Source organism: Athene cunicularia, assembly GCF_003259725.1.
Source record: "Athene cunicularia isolate RWA chromosome 1 unlocalized genomic scaffold, athCun1 chr1_part1, whole genome shotgun sequence".
NCBI classification, from domain to species: Eukaryota; Metazoa; Chordata; class Aves; order Strigiformes; family Strigidae; genus Athene; species Athene cunicularia.
Genome location: NW_020799091.1, coordinates 70,633,730 through 70,660,373, shown reverse-complemented (window position 1 = coordinate 70,660,373; position 26,644 = coordinate 70,633,730). Strand labels below are relative to the sequence as shown.

The following is a 26,644-nucleotide window of genomic DNA, read 5'->3' as shown; positions in this document are numbered from 1 at the left end:
ATGGCATCCCTTCCCTCAGGCATGTCAACTGCACTCAACTTGGTGTCATCTGCAAGCTTGCTGAGGGTGCATTCAGTCCCACTGTCTATGTCACTGATTAAGATATTAAACTGTTGTCATCCCCATACTGATCATTTGTCTCTGATCTCCATACAGACATTGAGCCATTGACTACTGCCTTCTGGATGTGATCATTCAACCAACTCCTCATCCACTGAACAGTCCACCCATCAAATTTCTATTTCTCCAATTTAGAGAGAAGGATGTTGTGGGGGACTGTCTCAAAGGCCTTACAGAATATAGATAGAAAACATCCATAGGTCTTCCTTTATCCACTGATGTAGTCAGTCCATCATAGAAGGCCACTAGGCTGTTCAGGCAAGTCTTGCTCTTGGTGAAGCCATGCTGGCTGTCTTGAATCATCTCCCTGTCCTCCATGTGCCTTAGCACAGCTTCTAGGAGGTTCTGTTCCATGATCTTTCCAATCACAGATGTGAGGCTGACACATCAGTAGTTCTCAGGGCCCTCCTTTCTACCTTTTTTTAAATGGGTGCAATGTTTCTCTTTCTTCAGTCACCAGGGACTTCACCTGACTGCCACAACTTTACAAATATCGTGGAGTGGCTTGGCAGCTACATCATTGAATATCCTCCAGGATGCATCTTGTCATGTCCCATAGAGTTACGTATATTCAGATTCCTCAGGTGGTCACAAATATCTTCTCTTATAGTGCAAGGGACTTTGTTCCCCCCGTCCCTGCCTTGTGGTCTATCCACTTGAGAAGTGTGGGAAGAGAGGTTGCCAGTGAAGACTGAAGCAAAAAGGCTTCTCCTTAGCCATTGCTACCAGTTTGCCAGTCTTGCTCATCAGGAGGGCTATGCTTTCTTTGATCTTCCTTTTCTGGCTGACATACCTGTAGAAACCCTTATTGTTATTCTTTGCATCCCTTGCCAAGTTCAGCACCATCCACGCCTCAGCCTTCCTGGCCCCATACCTACACAACCAGGCAGCATCCCTATATACTCCCTAGGATACCCGTCCCTGCTTCCACTGCCTGTGCAATTCCTTCTTGCCCTGTAGTTTGACAGCAGGTCTTGACTCAGCCATGCCTGTTTCTAGTCTTCCTTGCCCAGTTTCTTACACCTGGGGATTGAGAGCTTTTGCACTCTATGGAAAGTGTCCTTAAAGATCTGCCAGCTCTGTTATGCTCCCTTGTCCCTGAGGGCAGTTTCCCATGGGGTCCTAGTGACTAATTCCTTGAACAGCTGGAAGTTTGCTTTCCTAAATTCAAGGTCCTGACTTTGCACTTCACCTGACCCACAGCTCTCAGGACTGCGAACTCCACCAGTGTGTGACCACTGCAGCCCAGGCTGCCGCCAGTTTTGACATCACCAACTAGCTGACTTGCACTGGCAACCAATTAGGTTTGGTAGGACTGTCTATTAACTGCCTTAAGAAGTTATCCTCAATGCACTCCAGAAGTCTCCTGGATTGCTTACATCTTGCCATGCTACTTTTCCAGTAGATGCCAAGGTGGTTGAAGCCCCCCAGCAGGATGAGAGCCTGTGAGTGCAATGCCTCCTGTGGTTGGAGTAAGAAGGCTTCGTCAGTAGGCTCCCCTTGATTGGGTGGCCTGTAGCAGACACCAACCACAAGGTTCCCTCTGTTGCATTGCTCTCTAATTCTTACCCATAAGGTTTCAACCTGCTTGTGGCTATTCTCCAGACAGCTCTTCACACTCTATCCATTTCTTTATGTAGAGATCAACCTCTCCACCCTTTCTTCCTCACCTGTTCTTCTGAACAGCCTGTAACCATCAATAGCAGCACTTCAGACATCTATAGCTACAAGCTGGCTGGTAAAACATGTCTACATTGTCCTATGATGCAATTATTACAGCGTGCCAAAACCAGACATTCCTTCTCGTGTTAAAAAATACAATGGAAAGAGTGTGACTGTCTCCTGATGCTCTGTATATCACAAATATGAGCTCTATATGTCAGCAGTCACAAATGCAGGGCTGCCAGGAGTTTACAAGTTATGGACCAGACTCTCCATAAAGATCAGATTCATTCGCAAACCAGCTATCATATAAGTAAATAAGCAATTAACAATAATACAAATATGTAGTATATAATGGGTGTTATATTACATTTGAGGGAGAAAGCTATTTTCCTCCTGCCTGTAGTGCATTTTTAAAAAAAAAAAAAAAAAAAGAAAGCTCACATTGGCACATTGGATAACATGCTTAAAGGCGTTTTGGCTTCAAGTAAACACTAGTATCATGAGATCTGTGATGAAATCATGGGAACTAACAATGATTGTCACATGGCAGAGGCTCCAGGGCCTTTTGCTGATAGATTCAGCTGTCAGACATGCAACCAGCCACCTGCCTTGTTTCAGCATTTTCCCTCATTTTCTTTTGACACCATAAGCATAACTTAGTCAGCTGCATATATTCTTGCCAAACAAAAATGGCTCGCAGGCAGATTTTGTCTGTTCTAAAATTGGTTCTGGTAGCATTTTCTCTTTTTTTAATCTTACGAATAGAAAATTTAGAAAAAAAAAAAAAAAAACAAAAAACAACAACAACCAAAAACAAGACTGGTTGCTTTGAGAAGCTAGACTGTACTTTGGATTTTTGGGGACATCCAGTCTCCTCATTTAAACATGTCAGAGCTGAGGGACTTCTATCTCTGAAATAACAATCACCTGTTTTAATCCTCAGATCCTGCAATAAGAGTATTGTTTTGGCTCTGCAGCAGATTGCCGAGAGAGTTGGTGCCATGGCACAGGCTCTCGTCGTCCTCAGGCAACCATGCAGGGTAAATGGAGACACCAAGGATCCTTGGAAGACTACTGCAAAACTGGAGTAGATGCCCAGTTCCTGGAATAGCCTATCATCAATCCAGAGAGTAACAGGAAGAGATTGCTGGACCCAAGATATCATGAGTTAAGCATTCTAGGCTTCCCTAATTAGCATTTGCTGTAATTTTACTCTGGGGTCTCATTTTTGCTGAAAGTAACAGCAGCTGCTGCCTCTCCAGAGGAGCCTTTAATCTCATGGAGAAAAATCTCAAGAGTCACTATAAGAGGAGAGAGACGTTTAGTCTGCTACTAGGCCAAAACCTTAGCTGAATAGAAGAGCAAGGGATAACACATGAATTAACCACTGTCATCAACTCTCCCTGGTCATCAGGGAGGGAATGGGTAACCTTAACCTCTGGGAAGTTTCACTGCTTCTTCTATGAAACAGAGGTCATTTGTGTATTGGTGGCAGTCAGATCTAATGCCAGATTGGTTTAAGTCTATTACTCTTATATTACAACATATTATTAAATATTTGGAACCAGCACTGAACCATATAGCTTTAAATGTTTAGAAAGGTGTCTGTGATATACCTACAACAATGAGACTGAGACTTACAGAAAGAGTAGTGCCACACTAATACTTACTGTATGCACTAGTTTGGCATAAGTCTACCATAAATTAGATTTAGAAGTATAACTTTACAGTGAATGTACTTATACCATAGATTAATTTGACCAATTTCATAGATGTATAGTGCATTCTATTGGAGCAATTGGATAAAAATTAACAGAATTTCCAATGCAAATTGACTTGTAAAATTTTTATGACTCTTGGTTTGACTATACAATAGTCATAAAAATCTAAAAGATACTTAATGCAGTGTCTCTTACATATTGAGAAATGTATTCAGTCACACACAGAAATGTAGTAGTGAAATAGCCAGTAGTAAGTAGTCAAGGAATTGGATAAATATTTGACTCTCTAAGGAACAATACAGTATTTCTTAGATAAAAAAGAAACACCTGCAAGGAATTTTAGGGAAACCTAAGGAGAGCTAATAACTGAGCAGCACAGTAGCAGAGTACGCTCAGAATGATTATTGGAATGAAGAAATGAAATTAATCACCTAAAATTATATTTCAAATTCTCTATATCCAGGTGTCATTGTGGGTACCTCAGGAAAAAAAATGCTTAGAGACATTAATGCTTACAGGTTAACAAAAGCAAAGAAGATCCCTACAGAATCATACACTCCTCATAAATCTTTGGAATGGTCAACGTGTCTTTGAATACTGCCTTGCACACCAGCCAAGGTATTTGAAAAAATGTGTAATGAAAACAGTAATGTCTAAAAGAAGTCAACTTATATAAGAAGATATGGAAATGTCTGTGCATGAGAGTGATCAGCAGATGAATAGAAGGAGGGAATTTTCACAGATAGGTTGCATGTATTGTATTCATTAATTTTCATATATGACACAAGTCATATGTTAAATACAGGGTTTGGGAGGTCTGGTTGTTTAGGCCCTGCCGGGACCTGAGACCACACCGCTGTTGTCCCTCCCCCATCCTCGGACCAGGAAGAGCTGGGAGTGAGGCACAAACCCCAGGGTTGGGATGAGGAAAAATTTAATACAACAGTGTAAGAAATAATTAACCGAACAACAACAATAGCAATAACAACAACAATAAACAGTACTAAGAGTAAACAGGAGAAAAAATATAGAGATATACCACAAGAGACACAGCAGGCCAGTCGCACGTGCTCTCCAGGACAAAAGCCACACAGAAACTGTTCCTGCACTTCAGCACCTAGACCTGACACCAGCATGACATTGAATAACCAGGCTAGAGCCCCCTCCCCACTGCTGGGGAAACTTAACCCTATCCTAGCTGAACCAGGACAGGAGGAAAGGCCAAATTTTCTGTAAATATATTTCTTTCTTCCTCTCTATAAGACTTCTCTATATTGACTATTCTCTGAAAAAGACAGCCTTCTGAAGGGAAAGATGGATGCTTTCCCATACCTTAATTTCTTCCTTCCTAAAAGAGGAAAAAACTATAATAGCTAAAATACACATCACAAAACCAGAATCAAGAATTCCATTGATACCCCATCATCTGGTTCAGCCCATTGCAAAGAGCACAGATGGGAAGTTCATATGTGGATTAAAGCTCTTTTTGCACATTACAATGCCTTCCCAGCATCTTTAATGGAACTCCTCTTGAGATATGAACAATAAGCTGTGTTCCTTCTGGTCTGTTCTTCATCAGGAATAAAATTCTGTCCTCAGACTTTATTAATGATTCTGCTGATGATACATGAGATGAAACAAAGCTCAACTCATTCCCCAAAACCAGCATTTACTTTTCTAGGCTAAGAAAAAACATATTAAAATTGGCAATGACAGCTACTTCTGTTAGAAAATTCATGATATGGATCTCAGAGTACTGATTGCATATCCATAAGAGGTTTCATGATCAAAGGGGTAACATTTGATTGAACTGAGTGTATATTTAGAAAAAACAGGATCTGTTTCTTTCAAGCACTATGTTAGATTTGGATTAATTTCTTCTAAATGTATTTCACTTTTCCTTACTTTTTTTTTTCTTCACTTTGCATGCTTTTGTATATTATTTAAAAAATCCAAACCAAACAAAACAAAACAAACCACCCAAACAACAAAACCCCAAAAATAAACCAAACAGAAACTTTAACTTTTAGAAGGCTAAAAGTACATGTTTTAAGACCTGACTGAGCAAACTGGACCATCAATAGACAGAAATTTTGATTTCCCCTATTTTCAACTGAACTAAAAAAATCTTGAATAATTTGTGAACCTTTGTGTGTATATTTTAGTGTTTTCAGTAGGAATGGCTTTCCAGGCATGACCACCTTTTCCTGACTTGTAGCAATCCTCCAATAATGGGAACTCAGGACACTGTAGACCCTCTCACTAGGGAAAAGATAAATAACTGGCTACAAAAAATATGATAATTTCTATTGCCTAAATCTAAGATGCTTTTAAAAATGAACAACAGCATCTGCAGTTTGATGAGAACAGCAACAAGGAAAATAAAGCAATAAAACTCCACTAATCAATCCAGTCATCATTTTTATTCTGGCATCTTACACTGCCACTCAACATTACTGCATCTGGTAAAGCCTGAAGCATGGCCTTACAGATTGTTTCAGACCTCAGGTATGCAACTAGCACAGATTCCCACCAAAAAACTCCTTGTACGTAATTAAAAAGTTACTTGACCAGATGCTCTAAACAAGGTATAATGGTTTTGTCAGCTTCATTTTTTTATGGCTGTCATATGCTGTCGCCTGAAGGAGTGTCAAGTTGATCTTGAGCGTATGGATGGGAAGAGGAGGTGAAGGTTTGTGCTAGGCTGAAAAAATGAACACCTCAAACAATTAACTGTTGCGCAGGTGTGGGTGCAAACATGCTTACATTATTGTGCAGTGTGCCTCTTCATCCCAAATTAAGAATATCCAGAACATTCAACAGTCTCACCAGCGGCTGAAAAAGCAAAATCAAAACCATGTAGGCCAGCTGGAACCCAGTTACATGATGACTTTAATGGGAAAAGGTTCCTTCCAGTACCTTAGCCATATAGCCACTTCTGCTTACTATTTAATCTGAAATGCTCTTACTCCCTCAGAATAAAAAAAAAAATAGTGGCCTTTAGTACAGAGTGATCTCATTATGCTTAATAGCTCCCAATGCATTTTTATTCCAATGATTTGTCCAAACACTTTTGAATCCTTATAAAATTTTACCACCCACTGTGTCCTATGGTAGGAGTTCCACAATTAATAGTGCTTAACTTCTCAATTCCAGCCTGCATTTTGCTGCCTGTGTTTTATTTGTTTATTCTTGTGGCGACATCGTCCTCAGACAGAATACCTCCTCTTCCTTACTGATGTTTACATGAATCCTAACTACCTCAATAAACTAATTTTTATGGCTGAATCCTGAAATTATTCCCACAATGCTCAAATCCGTGCTGAAGAGAGATAACCAAGATAGTTTAATATTCTAATATTCTACTTGAGCAACAAAAGTAGCACAGCAGCATACCTTGGCTCAGGAGGATAAATTAACCAAAATGAATGTCCTGGTTTGGCTGGGCTAGAGTTAACTTTTCTTGAGCTGAGAGAGGGCACAGCTGGAGTTCTGGGCCCAGACTGGCCATTGGAGTATTCTGTATCATGTGATGTTATGCATAATATATAAAGGAGGTGGGTTCTCTCTCACTTCCAGGTTTGTTATGGCAGGATCTTTGTTCTTTTGGGATCGCTGGCTGGAAGTGGGCTGGCTGTCAGTCAGTGGGTGGCGAGCAGCTGCATTGTGCATTACCTGTTTGTACTTTCTATATTGTTATTGTTTTGTTTTATTAACATCACTAAACTGTTTTTTATCTCAACATACAAGTCTCCATTTGTTCCTCCAGTTCTCCCTCCTTTCCTCGGGCCGGGGTGGAAGATAAGCGACCAGCTGCATGGTGTTCAGCTGCCAGCCGTGTTCAAACCATGACAACGAAGAACCACACTGGCAGAATATTTTTATGGAGCAGTGTGTAGAACTTTAAAACCATATGAGGAAAATGTGATCATATAGAGAAAAATCTATCAAAGATTGTGACACTGGGATCAAGTCACAGCATTGATTCCTTCTTCACATTCACAGGGAAACGCATATGCATACCATGTATTGGCACTGATGCCAATGTTGCAGCACCTCTGTAATAAGGAATCCTGCTTGCCACATGTGGTTGATCAAACCTACCTGGTATATAGCGTGGGAAAGAGCTGCTGCGTTGCACAGAAGCCCTGCATTATGTCACTGGGCTCAACTTTTCACATAAAGAGTGTGCTAAGTGCATGTCTACATAAGGATGGCAACAACAGACACACACCTACCATGCGCCCTAATATATGCCAGATGATTCATCTCATCATGTCACCTGAAGCACATACAAAACTTGCACAGAGAGTAAAGAGCTTTCAAATTATTTCAATACTTTCTAATTCCTATAAAAGACTCGAGAGCTTCAGGAACAATTCTTGAACAAGATTTTCCACAGGAAGGGGTAGGTAGGTTTTAGTAACCACTGTTAGCACACTGAGATGGTCTTTTGTTTATAAGCCACTGTTTTCTCCTTATTCACCCTGGCAACAAGACCGGTATGCCCACTGAAGGAGTATCAACTGTCCCCAGAGCAACAGTTGGGTTAGGGTGAGAATTAGTTGGCACTAGAGGAAAATACCATAGAAATTATTTGCGACTAGTTTCACATTTCTGAAATATCAGGGTAAATTTATATAAAAAGTACAAAATTTCAAATATTAACCTTGTTCATGTGGGTGTAGAGATGCAGGTAGTATTCTCTGAAACTTGTGCTTTTTTGTGCTTGCCTACAGTGGAAACTGAAAGGGTTGCATAGGGAAGCGGACCTGTGTTGTGAAATCTACAATCATTTTTATTTCATTCAAGGACATACATCTTGGAATATGTAATCAGCTTGTCCCCTCAGAAAGTTGTCATAGCAGGCAGTAATAAATCATTTGGACATTCACTCAGTCATTCACTTCAGAAGTCCCACTGAGTGTCTTGTATCTTGAGACTGCTACGAATATATGCAACACTGAAAATACAACTGAGTTATGAAACAAACAAATCACACAGGAGATGTCCTACTATTATGATAATAATAGTGCTAAAACTGTTCAAGGAAGATAACACAATTCAGTATGAACCTTAAGAAATAAACCATTGTTATCAACATAACCAAAGAGTTTGACAAAACTATAAAACATTATTTTAATATTCCTCCATGGGTTTTTCCATCTGGCAAGAAATTACAAAAAACACATATAGAAACTGACACTTTCAGCTTCTGCTTGCTCCTATGTATTCTCTGTCACCATAGGTGGTAGTACATGTATGATGGTAATGCATGTATATTTTCAAAGGCAGAAGGGCTCTGAACTAATAGATCTAAATAAGGAGGAACCTCTGCAAATCAGAATGTATTTGAAGCTTTCCCACAGAGTGGGGCCTTCTGAGGTTCCCACTGATATCCTCTCTCTTAAATAAAAAACACAGAGCGTAACTTACTGGCATTCAGCGACTGTCTAGCTATTAAGGAATGCAAGGTTTGAAGAGACTTCACTGCTTATTAGAGTTCACCTTCTTTGGATATTGCTAGCACAGGACTTATCAAATTTATGTGGTAGGTTGAATTAGTATCTCTGACTGGAATTTAATTTTTAAGATAACATACTCGTTTTCCAGTACCACTACAAATCAACAACAGATTGCCACAAGGTAAGAGTAGCTTTATGCAGTTACTAAAGATAGTTGAGGTGCATATAGTTCAGTGACAAGTGTTCATGAGCAAGGAAAGCTCATTCGAAAGCTATCTGCCTCTTGTTCAGTTGAGTGTGCATATATTCCACACACCTGAATTAAACACATCACTGTGTATTTTTGCCCAGGCTCACTTATATACATAGATCATAAAAACTGGCAATGTAGTGATAATGTTTTTGGGGAAAAGGAGATATTTACACTGGCAGATTTTTTTTCAAACATTTTCCTAGAGAAAAATGAGAATAAACCATGGATCAACTGAAATTCAAATCTGTTTTCTGATTGAGGATCACTGTTTGTACACTGGAAATCAATACCCTACTATCACAACAGATTATCTGTTATGAGGACATTAAATAGTGTTATTCTTCTATCACCTTTTTATGATGGAGAAAATGCTATTTTCTAAATAGACAAAACAATACATTTCCCATTCACTTTTGGAGAACACAGATCCTGAGTCTTGGAGTTTGTCGAAAGAAAAATCTTTAGTGCAGACTCTTCGAAAAATGTTTGTAAAACATTTGCATTGTGTGTCTTTGGATTACAAAAATGTACAGGTGTACCCATGATCAGACAGCTTTCAAGCTTTTTAAAGTAAATCAGCATGAAGTTAACTTTTCCTCAAAGTAATATTGGACCTCAGGATTAACTTGCCTGACTTCTTCATTCAGTTCAACAATGTATTTGTTTTGGCAGTTAAGTAGGTTTTAAAGATACCACCAACACTACATACAGTACAACATTGTGACTACTGTACAAGCTGAGGAATAAAAGGAAGGTGAGATTTACAGTGGTTACGCCATTTAATTTTATTATGGAACAGAGAGGTATTACCATGCTACTTGCTATAAACTCAGTTGTTCAGAGATTGCTGGGCATATCCCCAAGCTCTGCACCTCCACAAGAAAACTGCAATTTCTGTTCTCATTTGCATTTCACATGATTATACAGATTAACAGTGCACAGACTGGTATGAATATCTGCTCCTGCTGAAAGTGTGACTATTAAATAAAAAGACTGCTTCTGGCAAATGTAATGGAGTAAATCTAGAGAAGTCCATCGACCAGGAGTGCTAGAGAGGAAGATAAAAATTCCCTCAATATTTAAGCAAACCTAAACTTCCTATACCTGTTGTGAAATAGTTGAGCAACCTGACAGAAATCAGAATTAAACTCATGTCTCTGCATATTAGTCATATACAACAATAAGGCATCAAATCAGTACTTACAGCTAGAGAATATCAGAGGACATGAGTGTTCATCCATTGGGAAATTGTGCAGCTGCAGCTGGCACTCAGCATTGATGGTAAGCCTACGGAGAAACCAAGCATCTATTACTATGCATCAGCATAATAAACAGCCAGAGGAGGAGCCAGGGTAACCTGAGGTTCATACAAGAGCACTTTGACGTTTATAAGTAAGGCCCAAAAGGAAAGGACTATATTTGCAGATTGTTCAGTGGGCTTTTAGGCCTGATCCAAACCAATAATAATTATCTAAACCCACAAATCATTTCAGACACATCATTAAGAGTTTCTTGACCCGAAGAAATCTGTTCATGTTTTACTCTACACAATTCATCATTAAAGGATATGGGACGGAAACAACTATTCTTTACAAAAATAACAGAAAACATGGCTGATGTGGTGGCATGTAGTTCCACAAAACTAAAATCTCATAAAGAAACTGTGAGAGACTGAAATGCTATATGACTGTCTCAAAGCTTGCTTGTGTCTGTGCAAACCTTCAAGAGAAGCTGACATAGAAAGATGACCTGAGTGGGTGAAAAGTACTCCAACCATCTCTCACAAACTAAAAATTCTCATTCAAACAATCCACTGGGTCAAGCATTACCTCTCTCCTAGCTGTTTTGACAATTTTTTCAGTCCATTCAACAAACACTTTCTTTAGTGTTAGGTATGTAAGACTAACTACTATTAGGTACATGTTTAACTTGCCCTGAAATACTGAAACAGAAAAAAATAAAACAGCAACCCAACAAAGATGGTATTGGAGTTGAAATCCTAATCACTGAAGTCTTTAGCTAAAGGCTACTAAAATAAATGAGAGCTCTTCACAGTTAAGCCAGCCTAAGAAGGGAAGGGCATTAAAAATATCAGTAGCCTTTCCAGATGTTTAATTATTTTCTTATTGTTTACCAAAGACTTTATACCAGACCCAACTGCAATTTCAAGTACGATCAGAGTATGCTGTTGCACCAAGAAGGCTGAATACAATCTTTGAAGAAAATGTAGCATGAAAGGAAAGTTTCTGAAACAGTTTGCCATGTAGAATATGGCTTATGGCAAAATTCTCTTCTGAGCAATTCGTCTCTTCCATAAGTAAACATATATTTTGATTTCCACAGGGTTTTTTTATGCAAATATATACAGTATTTCTAACACCATACAACTGATGGTATCACAAAGATTATCACAAAAATCTAAAAGCTTTTCTTCCAGCAATGCGCCCTTGTGATGAGATGTGACAGACTATCTTTCAGCATAAGTTACTTTAAGAATCAAGTATTGACATTGACATGAATCTAGAAATACTTTATCCAGCCCTTCATCTAACTCTGATAAGAAAGTTTTCTGACAGGTTTTATGGGACTACATGCTCCTGATTTTATTACAAGCACTGAAAAGCCCAACTTCCACAATTTAGATAGACACATTTCCAATTCTCAATATTTTTTTTTTTAGAAAAACAAGAATTTGTTTTTTAAACTTAGCAGTACATATGCCTGAATATTTCAGTATTTGTCAAGCATGGTGGGATACGCATAGGGAAGAAAACAGCAGAGGAGAACAAAGATACTGCTGAAAATTACTACTACTATGCTGGAAGCAGGAGGAGCTTTCAGCCCTGCACCTTACCGAGTGCTCACCTGAGAGTGTACAAGATCTTGCCGTCATTCCATATGCGAAGGAGCTGGTTGGGGGTGGTGATCCAGTGAGCCTCTGCTGTCTTTGAGTTACGAAATATTGTGTCTGGGATCCAGATCAAGCCAACCATGTTGCTGTTCAGAGTCAGTATTTTCATGGTGCTGTTGAAGCGAAGACGGCTGTCTGTCCACGTCTGGGCAAAAAATATATCAATTTGATATTCCTGTAATGAAAGCACGATATGCAAATTGAAATCAGTTCCACACTTTCCACTACTCTTTGGTGTTGGATAAGGTCTGTCTGGGTATAGAGCAGCAGGATACGTTCAGGCCGATTTGCAGAGACTTCTTTGTCTTAGGGTAAACTGATAAAAGAAGCATGAAAGATGAACAGGAGCAACACACGTGAGCTGGTGAATAGTAAATTCCCCTGATTATGACAATGGCTTCTGGGGAGAGAATTCAGTGAATACACTGAATTCACTGGGTAAATTCAGTGAATTAATTGTTCTGTTTGTTACTAATTGTTCAGTCCCTCTTTTTCAGGCCACATTACAAGAGAATTGAAAAGGCATGTTCGTGCTTCTTTACAGGCACTTCATCTACCCAAATGCTAAGACCTGAGTGCTCACTATATTACTGCCCTGAATAGGCTAATAATTTACATGAATCTCACTTTTCTTTCACTCCTTGTTTACTGCTGTGTTTCTGTATATATATGCTATCACATATATATATATATATATGCCTGTAGAAATTAAAATACACGTGAACAAACAGACAAAATTCTATAGGAGGACGTACAAACATAATGACTTATGCATTCAACACCCCATGAAGCAAATCGTGTTAAAACTAGTATTTGAATTGTGAATTCTAGCCACCAGAGGCTGAGAAAGGCCATTTATGATTTGCTTATGTTCCTCTTTCTCTTTCCCAACGGCTTTACCTGTGAACCCTGTGGAAACAGCTATCTGACCATGTCACGAAGACCCTCTCAGTATCACAAGGCTGGCCACATCCATGACAGGGGTGGCATTTGCTGATGTGATGCAACATGTATGCTCTACAATGCATCCTAATACAGGGACTGGGGATAATCCAGAGGAAAATATCCCTTCAGGTTCCCTGGTAGAGGCATTCTTGGTATATCTGTGCAAAGGAGAATTAAGGCTGTGTGGAAAGTCTGGTATGTCTTTGCTTTGACCGCTCTGAACTTGATTTTATTGTATTTTTGTTTATCTATTCCTAAATTTTAAAAGGAAAGGTGTAAAAATAAATATCATTATGCAAACAGTATTGTCTGTTTTGTTGTTTTTTTTTATTTATAGACAGTTAAAAGAGCCTGTAGTCTGTACTGAGGACAATGTTTTTGTTAAGAGCCCTCTGGTTCTCCTGTGCTATTACATTTCTGGCAGGCCATCCTTCCAAAATTGATGTTATAACACCAGAAAACCTAATTCACTGACACTGTAATCCTAGTCCAAAACACACTCAGGTCCTCTCATCTAGATGGCAAATGATCAATAGGTGCATAATTGATGCTAGCATGTATCCAAATGCTAGGTAATAGATCACCTTAGAAATTAAAGCCTGGCCACTGAAGGTATTAAGGACCATTTTTCCTCATAGCCTATCTCACTACCATTTTTCACTGCATTATCAGCTTTATTTTCTAAGGGAAGCTGACAGATTTCAATCTGAAGGGACTTTTCTTTCATCTCAATGAGCACAAAGTTGCGCGTCTCCACACACTTAAAGGATGCAATGTAATGTACACAGCATACCCTTATTATGCAAAAAGGACACCTTTATTCACCACGTTTAAGATGGCAGAGACCTGATCTTCATCTTTTACAATCGAGTCTGTATCATTTTAGTCCTTGGAAGTCCAGTGACAAGAGTTTGGCACACTCAGCTTCTATAGAGAGGAATATGCCAGACATGTCTATGGGTTTCTCCAAATGCTGAGTGAGTAGATTTGCTTGTTTTAGCTCACACGTGAAAATCAGTATTTTTAGAATCAGACCATTTGTATACAGCTGGCTAATGACAGTGCTGTCTTTTCACAGGAGAAAGTTTTTGCATTATATTAATATTTGAGGTTATTTTATAAGAATGCTTTATTTTGACTACATTTAGGAGCAGCCATAATTCCCTCCTAATATATTATACATATTTAATGATATTTAGGTTTTAGGATATTTAGGATTTCTACCCCACCAAAGGAAAGAAAGACCTTGAACTCCATGATGCAGTGTCCTGAGAAGGTACTGCAGCTAAATCTGAGCAAAGCAGGCCCCAGAAGCAGTATGGGTGTATTCTTGTGGTTTCCATCCAGATAAACTATTCTGGCTGAGAAATAGATTACATTATCCTAGAAGCAGGGCCATGTTAACACCACTGTCCCATTTTGCATCTTCTTTATTTATACTAGAACTAGAACATACCAGCAGTAATTATTCAAAATATCTCTGCAATGGCTCACTGTAACTCTATTCACCTTAATAAAAACATCTCAACTCAAATTAAATGGTTCACAGACTTTCTGAGTTATTTAATTCTTAAAAAAGATTTCTTCTTTTTGTAAACTGTATGAAAAGCAAAGCAACATTAAAAAAAAAAAAAAGACAAAGTTGTTTGAAATTAGTTGCATTGACTTTTTCAACACTTTACCCCTATTTTTTAAAATTTAATCTCTTTACAATGTTGTCAGAATATACAAACTAGAAAACAAAATTTTCCCAGTAAAAATAAATACATATTTCCATTTAATATCTGAATTGCATGTTCATCCTTTTTATTCTCTGCATTAATCCTTTTTAGAAGTGAATGTTAGATCAGTACATCCTTTACATTAATCTTTGGAATTGCTTCAGTCTTCAACCAAGCAGATAATGGGGTATGATATTCATATATTTGCTGTACTAGGAAGGGACAGAGGTCACTTTTTAAACTGGCACTCAATTTTTCACTTTTAATGGCACTAAGTCTGTGCACACTTCAGGAAAATAACTTTTATCTGCACTGACAACAGATACTCAATTCCCAGTGAAGTCAATAGCTTCCATATACTGCTTTGCACAAAGCTGATACAGTGATCTCCAACACACAGTATCCAACAAGAAACTGCCAGAAGAAAAGTTTCTATGTTGGTCTCATATACAGGTCACTATAATATAAGAAAGGAATGTTTTTCATTTGCTAGCTAATACCTGCTATTTTAAATCCTTATTAAATGTAACGGTTGCACTTAGAGAGTTCAGGCAGGCCATCAGGTTTCAGAAAAATGATGCCTCAGATGAAGCAACACCCTATAACTCTAATAATATGCTTTATGTTTTGTTCCACCACTGCACCAGAAATGTTGTAATGTCCTTCTGATTTTTTCTTTTCCTTTTAATTTTTTGGCAGTAACCATTGACTACTGTTATGAACACAGGGAGAAATAAAAACCAGCAACATTTTCATTAAGACTTCTTCCCAGCAGCAGCAAGTTGAAACTATACTCTCCATGAAATGATGACAAGGTCATGTACAGGGAAGTGTTCTGTCACTAAGTTCTCTTGTTTTACAGGCAACTAATTTGCCATGCTACCAAAACAGAGTCAAGATGTTTCATACTTATACCACATATTCACACTATACCTCTGTGTGTTAACTGAAGCTACATTCCAGAGTAGCCACACATCTGAAAATATATTCTCTTTGAGAAGAAGTAAGAGCTAACTCTAAGGGGAAAAATAGGTCTACATGTTAACATGAAGGGAAATTCTAGGTAAATCTTATTTCCTTTAGTACACCACATATTTCAGAAAAAATATTAAATTTCTCTGATACAAAATTTGGTTATAAACTTGAAAGGATTGATAGAACAATAATTTATAATCAATGTTAATAGATTTCATTATGTTTGGCTTTTAAAGTAAATTCATAAAGCATGTTACATGTTCATTTCCCCAAACTTAAAATATTCACTAGAAATGAAATCTGTTTGAGGATTACACAATCTGTCTAAATCTGATTATATAAGGAAAATTATTTTAAATAAACAATTTTAAGAAATTGAAAGAGCAAGAATGTTAAACTAGAATATGAGAATGTTTCCCAGTCAAAGACTCCTGACATACAAGTACTCAGCTGAATATCTAACTACATAACATCAGATCTTTTATGAAATTTTAATTTAATAATTTTTACTATTTCTGGAAATACTAATGGTTTTTGGTAAAATTAAATCAGTTTGCTTGTATTTTGTTTGATCACATGAAAATATAAAGCCTCCTTTCTGGCAGTGAACGTGTACCTCTGAGTGAAATGTCTTTGGTTCCTTTTTTTTTTTTTTCTTTTTTTTTTTTTTTTTTTCCTCCAATAATGACTAGCTTATGACCAAAGAATTTGTCATCGGTTCTTTTTTTTGAAATTTACCCTTAAATGAATGCATTATCTTATACATTTAATCATGTAAAAAGCCAGTTTGTTCTACTTGCAAGACTTACACTTACAAGAAACACTCAGTACAAACTGAAAATAATAAGTAACATTTTGTCACTGAAAACCTCTCTATTACCTCCAACAAGGTTATATTTGAAAATGGGATTTTAAAATTGGCACTTGACAATGCTCACTTAGCTTCCAAAAATAACTTCTAAAACCAAGAGAACAGATTATCATCCTTTTACCTGTATAGTATGCAAGTAATTGCTTCATGGAGAACATTTCTTCCCATTCAAATTTTATAACCTCTCCTTCAAAAATGAAACTTTTGCTGAGAAAAATGAGTGAATGAAACAAAGAAAAGTGACTGATTTTTTTCTAACTCAAATTAGACAGCATTTTTCTGTTCTGTGGTTATGTACAGAGCAATAAGCTAAAGACTAGTTTTCTTACTTTCTATTTATTCGTGGACATAGGGACATAACCCAGAGTCAACAGTGTTAGCTGCAAATAACTGTATGCAGTCAGGGTTCCAACTACTTGATTTTTACATATTTTTTACATTTTCAAATATTCCTAATTCGGTTTCATTAGTGCCTTGAAAATAATCAAGCCAGCAGTGAATTATTTGCCTTTCAACTGTGTAGGAATGATTAACGATTGGAAACACCTTGAAAGTACCACTGTTTAAGGCATCTGTAGACACAGAGAAAAACATGCTTTTCAACCAAGTCTTCCATTGTTTTCTCAGTCAAAAGAGCAGCTAACATGTTGTTGGCAATACATGAAGCTTTTCTCCTACCATGATATATCATTTTAGCTGTGGGTTAATCCTGGAAAATACAATTTATTATCTGTCACAGTCAGGTGATCTATTTGAATGACTGTGAATAATAGTATGGTATGCCTTTGTTGCTTCTGCTGCAGCCTTCTCATTTTCTGCATTTTCACAATTCCTCACAAGAGTAACAACAACAACATCAGGAGTTTTGTCCTTGGAAAAAAGCAAGAAGTCCTTGCATGATACTTTTCAGGTTTTTACCAGACAACGCACCATCCCCTCGAGATTCTATTTTCCTACACTGTAGGAAGCCTTTGGGCAACTCATTTGCTGTCTTTTCTGATGAATTCTGAATTATTTCTTTAATTCTTCCAAAATATTAATTCTTTCGTTGTAGAGCCTGTATCTTGATTGTTGATGGAGTGACTGTCTTTGAATGAAAACTATTACTAGGATTTGTATGAGGCTAGTACTCAATCAACTAAAAATACCTAAATAATTAGAGTCCAGTTTAGACTGTGATCATTCTGTGCCCTCCACACGTCTTGCATATCACACCAACACACCACAAACACTGTTCCCATAAGCTTGAAACCAGTCTAATAAACTGTGTAAGGGATAAAATCTCTTTTAGTTACCAAAACGCTTGACTTCACTAAAATGAACAATCCTGATTGTAAGTCTTAAACTGTTCTGGAAATAGGTATTGAATTTCTCTTTTATATTTCAGTCTAAACCATTCAGTATGAAGTGTTCTTAAAAAAATTAATAATGGTAGACCCCTTTACATGCAAACGGCACCACAGAAATGTTAAACATTATGGTTTAAGACTGGGTCATGGAACAAGAATGTTCAGGGAATCAAGAGAGAAATGGGAGCAAAATCTCTGAGGGTGGGAGTCTCCATCCTTCTGCACTTAGACATAGGTGAACTGTTCTTTCTTTATGCCCTTGCCATGTTTGGATTAAACATACAAAGAGAAGGCTTTGAGATACTGTGTTTTAATAGGAAATGTCCGAAACATTAAAGTGACATGCATGACGTCTGTTTATTTAGTGTGCAATTTGGTGCACCTGAAGAACATTAAGAGAGGGTAATATTTTCAGAGTTTAAAGTTCATTTTCAACAAAAGAATATTTTTTCCAGCCCAGTTCACTGCTGAAAGGAAAGTTTAATCAAAATCAACAACTGAATTGCCAAAGATTACCCTGCAAATGGCTGTCTGATTGATTCAGCCACCCCTTTGGTTAAGTGATAAATGAGTGAAAAGGAATTCTCTCTGAAATACGAAATGAGTGGTCCCCTCTTCCTGGACCAGAACATTCACGTGCTTGATATCAAAACTGCAAGAATAATTCTGGGAAGCACAGACCACCTTTATCTTTTCTGATTTGTCATATTTTACCCTGGATAAGTGGGCTAGAAGGAGGAAAGGATTGTCTGCTGTTCAGTGAAACATCTTCTGAACAGGCTTTTGATCATTTGAAGAGGTACAGGTCATGCTCATGGCTACTTTTGATCTTGATGGAAGTAAATAACCCCACAGCTATTGATGCCTGATATGTGATGATTGTCCTGCAGATTGCATGGTATATAGATTATAAAAAGCCAGGAATCATGGCGATTCCAGGAGAGCCCTCGAAGGCTTAACATTATGCCTTAGCATTACTCCTTGACAGGTAATATTTGCTTTTGCATCCCGTGGGAAATTTGCATTCTGGTGTCAAAAGTTGGTAAAAAACCTCTCAGATATCCTGTGGGAAGGAACTGAAAACAGTGGAATGGTCTACCATTTTCCAGCGAAGCCATTTTGAAACCTATACAGTCCCATTTTGAGCAAATAGTGCAGAAAGAAATAAATAAAGTCTGTGGGAGAAAGTCTGGTAAAATGAAGAGTATATTTCATACGCAGTGTATACCCAAAACTTTTGTGTTATCATCAAGATCAACACGAGCCTTCTGTGAGGGCAATAATTCTCACACAGCTGTTCTGAAAGTTTGCCTTTCTTTCAACACAGCTTGGGATGAGCAGAGTAGCACCTTTAGGGCTGCCTGTAACTTTCCTTGCAGTATCTCTGCCAGCCTGGAGCTTCGTGTTTTCAGAGGCTGCTCAGGAGCCATATGGGGGGATTTACTTCATACTATGTACAACATTGAGTTTTGGGGACTAACGGGTGACATATCAGGGCTCATTTTCCCTTTTGCTACCAGCCTCCTATGTTTCTACTCTCCTTGCTCCTGCTCCCCCTCCAGCTCTTACCTTTATTCTTAATAGTCTCTGAGAGGTGGAAGAACTCAGGAAACACTTGCCCAGTTTTGATTTTTTTTTTTTTTTTAATCAGCATTTATCTTTTCCAGCAACATTGAGGTTGTACCTTCAAAAGACCCCCAAAATAAATATACAAACCAAGCCACAGAATGATTAGGTTTACAATGGTAGTAAAACACATAACTTTGAAAACTTTCCAAACTAGAAATAATTTGAATAAATTGCTATTTTGTAAGAATTTGCCTTAATACTTTTATAAAGTTACAAGCATGATGTTTACACAGAGAAAATAAAACAAAAGAAGCAAAGTCAACATTGAGATTGTCACCACAGATATAATGGCTATTCACGTTAACACTGGCAGAATATTCCAGCAAGCAGTCACAACTGTATCCATAGTTGAATGCTCTGAATCAAAAAAACCCAAGTTCTCATCACTGCATCAGCAGGAGTCTTGGATCAAGGAGGATGGAAGCTTGCCTTTTTCACTAGTGTTGACCTCTTCTGCTTTAGGAGATTATTTCACTGATGTGAAAGTCAGCTAACCTCACACTAAAACCAAAACATGCAATTATCATGTAGCATTCACTTTCTCTGAGAAAAGTGTCTCACTGATTTTGGCTCCTTGGAAGCTAACTCCAGTCCTGCTGTATTCCAGATAACTTCTTACACTCAGTTAAAGGAAGGGCTGGAGATACTTGTCTTGACCCATCCCCTGAGATCCTTTCATGCCTCCTTCTCACTCTACACTGATGGATTATCTCTTCTGGTTTGACCAACCATTCCATAATCATAAACATAACATGAAGTTAGAAAGAATGCAGGTAGGTCATTTTAGAAAACCAGCTGTAGATCTGTTCTGTTCCAGTCCCTTCTGGTAGAAGACTCTTCATTCTTGCTGAATACTGCTGCTTCCCATTTCCTATGAGACTCTTCTGTTGGCTTCTGTTTCTCTTGAAGCATTCCCAGAGACACTCCAAATGCTATGATCACACCACAATTGCACTTCAACAGCCTTTTCTCTTGGTGTGTCGAGAGGGTTAGGGTTCATGTCCTGTTGCAGACAGGACCTGATGAGTAGCTCTGTTTTTGATGAGCCATAACTATATGCTCTTAAATGGGGCCACTTTAGAAAAACGGATGTCCAAAGCATGCAAGGAAGTCACAAGGGAAGCAGGGGTAGGAGATACATGGCAGTGGTCAGACTTTTTGTCACTGTTATCTGGTGGCCAATGAAATGCTAATCAGAATAGTCACTCCTAAGGAGATTGCTGCTGGAATAAACAATATTGTTGGGACTGACAGAGAAAGTACAGTGCCTACTCTGACCTGTAATTTCTTTACTAAGACAACAGACAGCTCAGGTTTTGTGTGAGAGACAGACAGACAGTGAAAGAGATTCTAAATGCGTAATTGGATGTGGTAAGAAACCAAGGTTCTTAACTTCTGAATTTAGTAAGACAAATGCACAAGGACAAGCTTAACTCTTGTGGAAATAGTAAAGAAATAAAAATGAATAATCACTGAACAGAACAGACAAAGAAAGGGAAATTAGAAGTCTGTGAACATGTGTTAATCATTGTACTTAATATAATAAAGTACATTATTAAGGTCTCCTAAGAATATTTGGTATCTGAAAAAAATATAAAACAAATTATAAAGATACTTAATAGTATTTGCATATTACAACAAAAGATGTATCAACTTTATAAGCATAGTTCTTGAGGCATTAGCTTATTCAAAACAGAACCTAAACTTCCATGTTCATGAAAAAAAATGCACTTCCAAAGACTGCATACAATAAGAATTGATGTGTATAATCTCTGTATTAAAGAGAGGTTTTTTAATGATGGAGAGAGGGCCTTTTGGACAAAGAAGTGGAAGAACATTCTGAAGCATCTTTTATGCTTTTTGCAAGATAGAAAAGCAGAGGTTACCATGAAGTTTTCATGTGTATTGTCTCTCAGCACAAGAACAGCTGTAAAGGAATGGGAGACAGGGCAGTGATGAAAAACAGATACCCATGTCAGGCTGAAGGATCAGGTACAGTGACAGTCTCATGCAGAATCATGACCAAGAGGAAAAATGTTAAGAACACTTTGTAATGAGGCAGGTGGCAAAATCAAATGGGTAAGAGACCTGTTCCAGCTGTTATCCAGTGAGGTTTTCAGGGTATTGCCTGAAGCTGTGTTATATCTTAACCCACATACCACCCTACTACAGTATTCAAGTGTCCCAGAAGGGGGGGAAAAAAAAAAAAAAAAAAAAAAAAAAAAGTTACAACCTTCTTTTTCTTTCTCAGAAGCTGAGATATTGAAGGCATCAGTGTCTTCTCCAGGGTTGTGCAGGAAAGCTAGAGCTGATCAGTGATTTAAACCCCATTCTTTCAAACCTTTTCCCATTTTAAACCATCCTACCACCCTTCAGTGAACATTTTCAAGGGTCAAAATAAATTCATATAATTCTGCATTTGTTGTTTTTTTTTCCTCAAAATCGACAGTAACTCAGTGATTGCATCCCTGCAGCTGATTAAAGGGAGACAACACACATAGCTCAAGCACTGCACACCCAGTCAATCACCTTGCTTCATTGCCAGTTGACTTCCTTACCCTCTTCCTTCCAAGGTAAATCTGCCAGAGAGGCAGCTAAAACTAAGAAATGTAGACATACACCAGTTGATGCCACTCAGTCTTGGGGACAAGTATTGGTCCCTGGACATCTTTCATTTAGAAGAATAGACATACCCAGGTCATGAAGTCTAAATGCATTACAGCACAAATAGAATCCAAAAGGAAAGCTTAAAGTGCTGGATGACAGAAATCAAGTAAAAAAATGAAGTGATAGTAAGTGAGGGAGTTATATCCTGTAGCCACAGGATGTGAATACGTGTTAGTGTCATTAAAAAAAAAAAATGCACAAAAAAGCCAACTGTGCACAAAGTAATAGAAAAAAATCATTTGTAAAAGCTCTAATTTGCATTTCAGGAAAATGCAAATGCTTAGCCACTTTAAAACAAGACTGTTTTTCCACGTAGGCACAGAGAGACACTCTGTAATGAGAGTCTCAGCTATGCTCAAACCTTTCTTGATCTTGGCCTCCAGAGGAGCAGGGGTAGCCCTGCACCCGTCTGCCCTGCTGGCTCAGGTGAAACCAGACCCTTCTCTGTTTCTGCACTACTGGAAGTATGCTTTGAGGGGAGGCTGAGAATCCATACTCAAAATATATACTTCCTAAGACTGTGCTGGCCGACTTCAAGAAGCTGACCCTAGCCTTCCCACATTTCCAAGCTGAGGACACTCTGGTTCACACCTTACCTCTTCAGAGTAAAATACAGGAGGCAAATGTCTTCAAGCTTCATCTAGGCTTCACAACACAAACATAGAGACATTTCAATAGGGTAAGTATCTAGAGGCCTATCCTTGACTCAGTTTCTTCACCTCTTGGGCATTTTCGGGGGTGGAGGATCTGGTTTTCTGTGTGATTCCAGGGTAAACTCTTGGGATCCACTCATCCAGGTCATACTTCCTCCCTAGTCTTCTTTTGTTAGGTGGTTTGACACTCAAAATAGCTCTGTCTCCCTTTAAGAGCCTATCAAGCCAAAATTGATCAAATTCTAGGTTCCCCTAGATTTCAGTCTTCTTTTTTTTTTTTTTTTAATATGAGACTCATATTAAATCGCCTATTGACATTGGTAATTCTTCATTGTCTGGGGTAAAAGTGACACCAGATGAAATAGCAGATGGCTGATTGCCATCCATTGGGTCATTCAGTGATAGCAATTTCAGGAGTCCAGGCTGTGCCTGTCAGTTTTAAATGAGCACATTCCTCTCATACTCACAAACTCCATCAATCCCCAGATAAGAAAATTCAAAGAAGCCTACCAGAAATTTTTAATACCTGATATCATTAGGAAAAAAAATATTGACAGAACCTAAACAAGAGATTGTAAGATCTACCTTGCAAAGCTCATTAGGGAAAATGAAATATAGTCATGTAATGATGTGTAAGATAAACTTACTCCCTAACACATTTTAAACTCCCTCCCTAACTCGGCATCTCTTCTAGCACTGCAGGATTGATAACTGATACTGGAATACAGTTTTCACGCTGTATTAGAAAGAATAAAAAGTAATTTTTCTACTACTTGTGAACTGGTTATACTGTTGTCAATCAAAAGATATTAAAATAGGTGTAGCTTCTGTGTGAAAAATACTTTATCTCCAGTGCAGTTTCACTTTCTTACTAGAAACAAAATAGCTAATATAAGTAGGTGATAACATAGACACTCCTGGTATGTTGTGCCTAAATCCCCCAGCACCAGGCAGGTAATTAGAAGCAAGGACAACTGCATCTCCAACTCAAGTGAGGAAGGTGCTTCATTCGTTGTCATGGTAACACTCCCACCTCTGCCTCCCCACCCACCACTGGTCCCCTCCCTGTTGTTGTGGTAACCACTTGACATCAATCCCCCTTCTCCCACCCCTGCATCGCCCAGTGACCTGCAGCCCTGCTTGGACACCCACCCATCCTTTGGCCATGGACTCAGGGCATGCACTGTCATCGACACTGCACAGCTGGAAATTTAACCAGGGAGATGTAAGGAAAGCACCGGCTTCTCTCAGACAGAATAGGACGTGGAGGTTCTGTTTTTGTTTGGACACATTTATGAAGGGATATGTTCTAGGAGAAAGTCGTAGGGTCAACATAATGCTTGTATGTCGAGTTCTGTGGTACACGGACTCAGGCTGATCCTATGCCCAGCAGTGAATGTCACTGGTAATTAACTTGAGAGCAGTTTTTTGCCAGTATTTTTTTTCCTTGTATTATTTAATGACGGAAGAAAACCAGTAATACTGACACAGACACATTTTTCTAACTCAATGTATTTTGGTTTATTTAGTCTTCATTTCTTTCATATCTGAATAGTCTTCTTAAATTGGCAAAGGTTTTATTTTTATTTCCGTTTTTCTTCTTCCCAATTTCAGTAAAAGGAAGGTGAAAATAAATGTTTTGCTCAGGATCTACAGTATTTCTGAATCCATCTAAAAACTCTCCAACTGTGAACATTTTCCACTGCAAAGACTATAAACTTCATAAGCTTTCCAGAACAAGTTCTCTGAACTTTTCTTAACCACCTGAACATTTTTCAGATTATTAAAGCTTCTTTCACCAGAAGAATAGGACAAATCTTTCATGGTCTATCCCACTGCTGAACTGTAAATTTCAGACAACTGGAAGTCCAGCAAGAAGACATGCGGAAGTCCAAGCGCTAACACTAGTTTCTATTTTTACCTGCTATCAATACACATTCACACTCTTTTCTTCAGTTGAGCATCTCCAGTCTTGATGCTGTTGTAGTAGGAGAGAAAAACTCAGCTCTAATACAAGTACTTATGCCAATACAGGAAAAAAGAGATCTCTTTTCTATGGCAATTTTCTATTTCACTGTTATTTTCTAAAACATATTTCATAATGTCCAGCTGTGAAGTTTTGCTTTAAAAGTGTTTTGTGACACAGTTCATAATATACATTTCAATTGCTTATGAAAGGGAAAAGTTATTCTAGCAGTTTCAATACCAAAAACTAGTCCATTGTGAACAACATGAAAGAAGCAGACATGCTTTTTGCTAATGGAACCCTGCATGAATCCTTACTTTTTAATTTCCTAGCATAACAGTAAGGAAGAAAACAAAGGACCAAAAGTACAAATTCTTCTAGGCAGGGTCTTCTCATTCTTAAAATATGGAATAAAAGCAATGAGAAAGATGGCTGAAATTGTTCTGGAGGCAATAATTGTGTGAAATGATCTAAGGAATGTGAAAATTCTTGAAAGCAGCTATTGAACAACTGACTTTTATTTATGCATTTTTAAAAAGCAACTGCCAGTCCTAGTTGATAAATAAATACATATGTCAGCAGTCATTAGAGTGAACAAAGCTGGAGAAGCAATCCTAATGCAGTTTATCTCTTTCTCTAAACCCATAAAGAAGAACTCTCATCAGAGTTGCAAAATGGCCACCTGCTGCAATTTTGCTTATTTGAATTTAGTGACCTTCATAATTAAAGTGGCATTACCAGTCTGAGAGAAACGAGTGATCAAATGTTAAGCCAAAGAATTTTCTCATCTGAACCTTCATTTAAGGTTCTTTTCATCTTGTTCTTATTCCAATACACAGATTTAGGAGTGCTTCGGAGATGAATGAGACTGAACAATCACAACAGCAAGCACGGGAACTGTTCTACCTGATCTTATGTTGTTTGATATTAAGCCAACACTAATTACTCTGCAAGTGAGAAAAAGCTTGAAGTTCCACAAATTAAAAAAAAAGGCTCCCAGGGGACAAACTCTGGACATTTGCCAGATCTATACTGGTCAATGCATCTATAAAGAAGACTGATCATGAACGTATCTTAAAAAGTGAAGACTAAATGTAAAACTGATGTCTTTTTCCAAAGCATGACAATCTTTATCTAGATGAGGGTCGGCAAAGTCAGGGGGACATTCCTCAAAACACTCATGTACCTAAACCATACTTTTAACAGCTCTAAGAAGCTTAAGTTCAGTAGGACAACTCAAATTTGCTGAGGTGCTTCAGACATCATAAATGCCTAAAGATATGCTATGGAGTAAATTCAGTAGAGTCCTTGTTAGCTGAGGTGGCCACTGAGTCACCTCAGGAGATAGCCTGAGGGTCCTGAGGTGACAGCTGCAGTGGCAGGTGATAGGCAAAGGGGTTTGAACACCAAGTTCCCACATCCCAGAACAAAATAGTGTTGGGTACAGGTTGAAGAAGAAGAATGTTCTGGATGGCAGCACATTTCATTCCTTCTGTTGAAGATGTGTCATTACATCACCAGAAAGGTAAGTTTCACAGAGCCAGAGGAACAAGAGAAAAAGTTGCTTTGACTGCAATCTACTGCTACTTGCAAAATTAGCTGAAGAGCAGGAGACAAGCAAGAGTTTACACACTTCACATTAGAATATTACTGGAAAAAAAACAAACCAAACCAAACCAAAAAAAAACAACCAACCAACCAAACCCAACCACACCCCCACCCACCACTGTTCT

The 26,644-nt window shown here is 38.2% G+C and overlaps 1 protein-coding gene across 1 annotated transcript in view; it reads right to left on the bottom strand.

Moving 5' to 3' along the window:
• The window catches only part of GABRG3 (gamma-aminobutyric acid type A receptor gamma3 subunit), a 330,452-nt gene that overhangs the window by 148,293 nt on the left and 155,515 nt on the right, over nucleotides 1–26,644 (bottom strand). The window contains exons 4-5 of the mRNA XM_026845955.1: nucleotides 12,090–12,310; nucleotides 10,429–10,511 (exon numbers count right to left, since the gene is read on the bottom strand). Of these exons, the coding sequence (XP_026701756.1) occupies nucleotides 10,429–10,511; nucleotides 12,090–12,310 (304 nt within the window). The remainder of the gene's footprint in view (nucleotides 1–10,428; nucleotides 10,512–12,089; nucleotides 12,311–26,644) is intronic.